The 6,000-nt window shown below is 58.9% G+C and overlaps 1 protein-coding gene across 3 annotated transcripts in view; it reads left to right on the top strand.

Moving 5' to 3' along the window:
* The first annotated feature begins 556 nt into the window (after positions 1-556).
* The window catches only part of GAD1 (glutamate decarboxylase 1), a 40,928-nt gene continuing 35,484 nt past the window's right edge, over positions 557-6,000 (top strand). The window contains exons 1-3 of one of the 3 annotated variants that reach the window (XM_047871239.1): positions 557-597; positions 2,021-2,165; positions 5,609-5,671. In XM_047871239.1, coding sequence (XP_047727195.1) covers positions 2,084-2,165; positions 5,609-5,671 — 145 coding nt within the window. In that variant the 5' untranslated portion in view covers positions 557-597; positions 2,021-2,083. Of the gene's footprint in view, positions 598-2,020; positions 2,166-5,136; positions 5,243-5,602; positions 5,672-6,000 lie in introns of those variants that run through there. The other 2 variants (XM_047871240.1, XM_047871238.1) reach the window with 2 other exon arrangements.

Raw genomic sequence — 6,000 nt, 5'->3', positions numbered from 1 at the left:
CATCGGGTCACATAGATCCGGGAGGACAGCGAGGAAAGAAAGCCACTGCTCTAGTCTTCTCAAAAGTATGGGAGGGGAAGGAAAAGGGAGAGAGGGATGAAGAAGCACTCAACAAGGCAGAACTCTTCATAGAAATTATCTTTTCCATCGTCTTACCCGACACTCTGTTTCAAAAAATAGAGCACGTTGAGTACAGCCTGGATTACTCATAGGGCCTTTTTTTTTTCCGGGCCCCAAACCGTGATCTGGATTTATAATCGCCCTTTAAAGCTCCAGAGGCGATCAGGCACCTGCAAAGGAGCCCCACCGCTCTGCCGACGAGCTGCCCCCGCAAGCAGCGGCCTCGTGATTCCCCCGCCTAGCCGGTCCCCGCCTCCCCACTCCGCCCCCGCCTCCCCCAAAGCCTAGCAGCTGCCTCTCCCGACTGCTCTCTTCTCCTCCTGGCGCTCGCGTGCGGGACGGTGCTGGGGGGAGCTAGGAGGCAGCTGGAGGTGACGCCGGGAAGATCACGCCTGTGGCAGGACCGGAGCCGAACGGTTCGCTGCGCGCTGCGCAGAAGAGCGGCGGGAGCGCCCGGCTTACTGTCGCCTGGCCCAGGTGGGTAAGCGCGCGGCCGCCTGGACTTCCCAGTGCCCAGCTTCAGCTCTTCAGCTGGGTGCTCTTCACCCACGGTTTCTTGGTCAACCCCCACTCCCGGCGACCGCCATCTACCCTCCCGAGCAGAACGCGTCCCGCCCGCCCCACTCCTGGCTCTCCCTTGGTGCGCGGCGCAGTGACCCCCGCCCTCACACTCATCCAATCCCGCACCAGCGAAATTCACGCCTAGGGATGTCCAGAAGCTGAGACCTGCGCCGAAGTGGAGAGAGAACGATTTTCCCCCAACGCTTCCTGGCTGTGAGCGCGGGTCTCACCGAAGGGCTCGTGGGCAGCGGCAGCCAAAAGGCGCGACTCGGAGCGGTAACCTGTTACTTCCCCAGAAGCGGCGGTCTACCGGCTGTCTGCGTTGCTGTATTGAGTGCGCGCGCAGGGCTAGGTGTGGGGTCCCAGGGTGCTTGTGAAGGCTGTGGCCGGCGGCTGCTACTCTGCAGAGTCTTAGATCTACCCAGATTGGCCCGCACTCTCTGTCCCGGGGCCTTCGGTAGCCATCGCGCCAGCGCCGAGCGCAGTACAGGGGCGTCGCGCACCGATCCTAGTCTGCCGCCTTCAGCGCGCAGAGGGCAAGTTCGTTTCTCCGGTAATGTCCTTTCTTGCCCCCCTCAATCTCCGGCTTTGTACAGCGACAAATCCCGGGACCTCAGAGAGTTAGGTGGAGAGGGAACAGAGAAACCCGGACCGAGCCTCATCCTAGGCTTCCAGATGGCTCAAAGCGGGGTGGGACAAGGTTTCCGACCCGCTGCTTTCTTGCTGTCTGGAGTGCAAGGTGATTGTAGTTCTTCCCCGATCAAGTCAGAGAGAGAATGTAAAAATATGACTCTTTTTTCCCCTCACCTTGTCTCACCAAAGTCCCCGGTCCCCGGAGCAGTTACCTTCCTTCTTTCCAGGGAATTAGCCAGACACAACAACGGGAACCAGACACCGAACCAGACGTGCCCGCCCCGTGCGCGCTCCCCCCGCCTGCCCGCCCTCAGGCTGCTGAGAGCCCAATGGGGCTGGTCGTGGCTCGGCTGGAAAATCGCACATTGAGCCTCCCGTGCCCTCCTACCCCTATCCCCCGCACCTCCGCGTTTTGCACTGGCCTTGGGCTCCCCTAGTCTCTGCGCTGCACTCCAGGTCACCCCGCTCCGCCGCCAGACTGGAGAGCAGCCCTGGGCTACGTTGCCCGCGCCAGAGTCCCAGAGATCGCGCGCACGTCTCCTCCTCCCCTCGGCGCACCCCGACCCAGCCGGTTAGGTGCCCTTCCTCCCGCCTCTCTGTCCCGAGCCCAGACTTCTGGGGGAGCGTCCGCGCCCCCAGCTGCTCAGTCGCCTCCCGCGCCGGACCCCGGAAGCCCTCCCCGCACTGCTCTCGCTTCTCTTTGCAGCCTGTTCCTGCGCGCGACTGGCCGAGGACCCCGGACAGCAGAGGCCCCAGGACGACCGAGCTGATGGCGTCTTCGACCCCTTCTTCGTCCGCAACCTCCTCGAATGCGGGAGCGGACCCCAATACTACCAACCTGCGCCCCACAAGTAGGTTCTGTCCCAGTTTCCTATCAAATAGACTGCGGGGAAGATGGGGGCGCTGGGACGTGAGGAGGCTGCGCTGACGGAAAGGGAAGGGGGAAACGCAGAGATGATGGAGGCTGGAAAGAGATGGGGCCCTGACCTGGGTCCTGGCCAGAGGTCGTTTGACTGCCAGGGATGCCAGGAGATTCTGGGGCGCTGGAGAGTAGGAACCACACAAGGTTCGAGCAGCGGCGATCGTTGGGGGCTTCGCTTCGGGGGAGGGACGGACAGAGAGAGTATTGTTTTTGTTGTGTGTGGTTTCTTCGCTTGGTGGGACGACTGGGGTCAGGGCAGAGGGCGGTGTGAGGAGACTGTAGCCTCGGCGGGAATAGAGTTTTCTGTCTCCAGCTCTCGTTGAGCGGAGATCCGGCCCCCCTCCTCCCTTCCCCCCCCCCCCCCCGCGCTGTGCTCGAAGTCTATAATCAGCGGAAATTTCGACGTTAATTGCAGCTTTTAGAAAACTCGGGGTCCCTAATTGCTGGAAATTTGCGTCGAGCTATTGACGAGTGAGGGAGAAGCCAGGAGTGAGAAAGGTGCATAAAACGGTTTGAGATCGAGCCTCGACATTTCAGGCAATTAATTACATCTCAGACCAAAAAAAGAAAAAAGAAAAAGAAAAAGAAAAAAGAAAAGAGAAAGCAAGGATCGGGCAGCAACCTGAATGGAGAGAGGTGGGGAACTAGGAAGGGGCAAGCAGCTTTGCTAGGGCGGAGGAGAGGGCACCCATCCTTTCTCCGGGGCAGGAGATCTGTTAGCAATTGACAGATTTGGAAGAGAGAAAAAAGGGGGAATCAGATACAAGGCGGGGGGGGGGGGGGGGGGACGGCTTTATGCTTCCCCACCTCTAGCTCAGTGTGCTCCTTAGCCCATTTCCAGAATCTGTCTTTAATTTAGATGTATTTCCTACCTTTCTGTAGAAGCGTGGCGATGAGGGAATTGTTTTTCTTTTTTCCTATTTTGGATTGATATGCGCCCCCCCCACACACACACCAATCTATCAGCTCCAGTAGTAACAGCCCCAGAATTTCTATATAAGAGGGGCTTAGGAGTGGCAGTGTGGTTAGAAGAGCTTATTGCTCCGCTTTTATGGCACTTTCTATAAGCTTGAGAAAATGTCAATTGTTCCCATAAACGAAGGTGGGGGATTGTTATCCCGCAAGCCCCCTCTCCAATTCTTTGGCGCAGCTACTGGCTCCTGGCCCCGGAGACCGGGGTTTAAATCCTGAGGTTGCGTTTCAGTTCCCTTTGCAGCTCCCTCTCCCCGCCTCCCAGGCGAGCTACAATTACCCACACAACAAAGAGGGGCTCGGGAGAGCCGCCAGCCCTGGTGGCACGTGAGCCGGGCACTGGCGGCCGAGCTGGCCGGAACAGGCCGGGAGGAACGCGAGGCCTGCCCGCCTTTGTCTGTTGGTCTGGCCTTGATGGATTTCTTTTCCAGACCTGTCTACATTTCCCGCCCCTTTTTTGTTGCCTGATAGGGCTGGGCGATCGCTGTGTTCACCCACCTCAGAGTCCTGCCCGCATCCCACCCCACCCCCGTTAACCTTACCCCCGGCGGTAGCCCACGGTCTAACGCACACGCCCAACCTCGGGGGCGAGAACCAGTGGAGGCGCTGACCTGAGTCCGCACCTGGCCTGGCGCGCCCGGAAGCCACCGAGGCAGAAGGAAGATAGTCGAGGACCCTGCCTGGGAAGAGCGTGCAGCACCTGTCCTGAGAACGCCGTCAGTCGCCCCCCAGCAGCCTAGCTGCGGAGCGGGCATCCTAGGCTGCAAGCGCTTGCCCGGCTCTCTACCGGCTCTCACCCTCCCTTGCAGACACACCCTCTACCCGCCTGCTGGCTCCGTTTCTCCCTCCAAGCTCTCTTGGGAGGTGGCCTTGCTTGATCCGCACAACCTTACTCGGCCTCCTGCTCCAGCGACCCCTTCTCCCAGCTCTCCGCCACTCGGTCTCCTGGACCTTCCTTGAGCCAAAGGGGATCACTCACTTCCTTTCCTCATCTTTCTGTCCCTTTATTTCACTATAACCCCCCAACTCTGAAAGGCAGTGCAGTGGGTCTGAACGCCAATGTCCCAGCTGAGTAACCTTGGAAAATTCGCTTAACCTCTCTGAACCTCAATGTTTTTATTTGTAAAATGAGTATTAAGATTAACACTCTTCTTGTTTCACAGGGTTGTTCTGAGTATTAGTGGAGATGCTCTTTAAAGCAAAAGCACTTTATTGAGTGGAAATAGCTCTTTACCCGCCAGGTATTATTATAAGGGTTTTGCTTTCGCACCGATTTGCTGTCTGAGGCAGGAACTCCATCTGTGACCTGCTGTCTCACTGACGTCGGTCTATTTCTTCTCCCCGCTGGGGCTCTGTTGTGCCTCGGGTTTAATGGATGTCACTCTCCTTATCGCCACCAACATTCGCGCGGGGCTGAAAGGCTGGGCCAGGGTGGGGTGGGGGATGGGAATGATTGGAGGCGCCTTGCTTTGAGAGATACGAAGGGTATTTCACGCTGGGCCCACCACACCAGTTAGAGTGCGGGCGCCACAGGCACCCCCGTGCACCTTCCTGGAAGCCGAACCTCGAGGGCAGCATAGACCCTGAGGAGTTTGAGCCTGGTAATGAAGGAAAGCACAGCAGCAGAATGGTCTGCCATTCGGACCCGGAGGAAAGGCGCCCGATTCCCTTTGCGTTCTCCCGCTCCACACCCGAGACGTCCGAGGGAAGGGTTAATGAGGGGCAGGTTGGGAAGAAGGGATCGGAGATGAGGACCAGAGGCGCACTATTGTTTCCCGATTCTGGGTCCGACTGAAGAGCAGCCATGCGAGCCCGATCATCTAGTCAAATACTATTTTTCACCCAATTAATTCCTGAACTCTTCCGCGACCGCATTTCATGCCAGTTTATTTTAAGCTGCCACTCGGCTGGAGACCCGCCAAGAAATTATGAGACGTTTTGGTCCCAGATGCCTCTGTGTTCCCTTTCCGGGCTGCTGTGGTCGCCCTTCGAGTCCGCAAGGCGGAGGCCAAGGGACAGGGCCTGGAGGGTGGGTCCTGCTTAAGGAGCGGCCTGGCCCCGTCTTTTGCACGTGGGTTGGGCCCTGTCCCACTCCGATCCTGCCTCCCCAGCTCCCCTGCCAGTGTCGCTTGGAGAGACGGGCGGGTCCCATGGGTTCTCGGCCTTCCAGAGACCCCATTCTATAACTGAAAGTGGGAACAGGAAGGGAGTGTGATGGGCCCTCGAAGGGCACGAGTCTGCCCGTCGGCCCACGGATCTGGTTTCTTGCTCCTTTCACGAAGGAGTTTTTATTGAGGAGCACTGGCGAAAGACCTGCCTCCTTCTCCCCAGAACACATTTGCCCTCGACCCGGTCCCCCACGTTCCGAATCTCACTGATCGCACCTCTTTTGCTTTTTAGCATATGACACCTGGTGCGGCGTGGCCCATGGATGCACCAGAAAACTGGGGCTCAAGATCTGCGGTGAGTGAAAGGGCCCGCTGGGGCCTGGCGGGCCGGCGCAGCTCGCGGGTTTGGGGGGTTTGGGAGACTGGGGCGCACGCAGAAGGAGATCCAATCTCTTGGGTTTGGCTTTCTAAAGCCCCGACGCCTAGCGAGACGCTCCTCTACCTATCTTAACCCTCCTCCGCCTTTGCTTGACCCGGCCGGGAGGGACCTTTTTTGCTGGAGTCCGGGACTAACCAAGACACGGCGGGACTTCCCCGATCTAAGGCGGGAAAGCGCGAGCACAGCGCCCCCGCGCGGCAGCCGGGCTCTTCTTGCCCGGCGGCCGGGTCGTTCCTACGCGTGCG

This window comes from Prionailurus viverrinus, chromosome C1 (assembly GCF_022837055.1).
Source record: "Prionailurus viverrinus isolate Anna chromosome C1, UM_Priviv_1.0, whole genome shotgun sequence".
Classification (NCBI taxonomy): domain Eukaryota; kingdom Metazoa; phylum Chordata; class Mammalia; order Carnivora; family Felidae; genus Prionailurus; species Prionailurus viverrinus.
The sequence above is the reverse complement of the archived record's forward strand: the minus strand, read 5'-3'. Positions and strand labels throughout refer to the sequence as shown.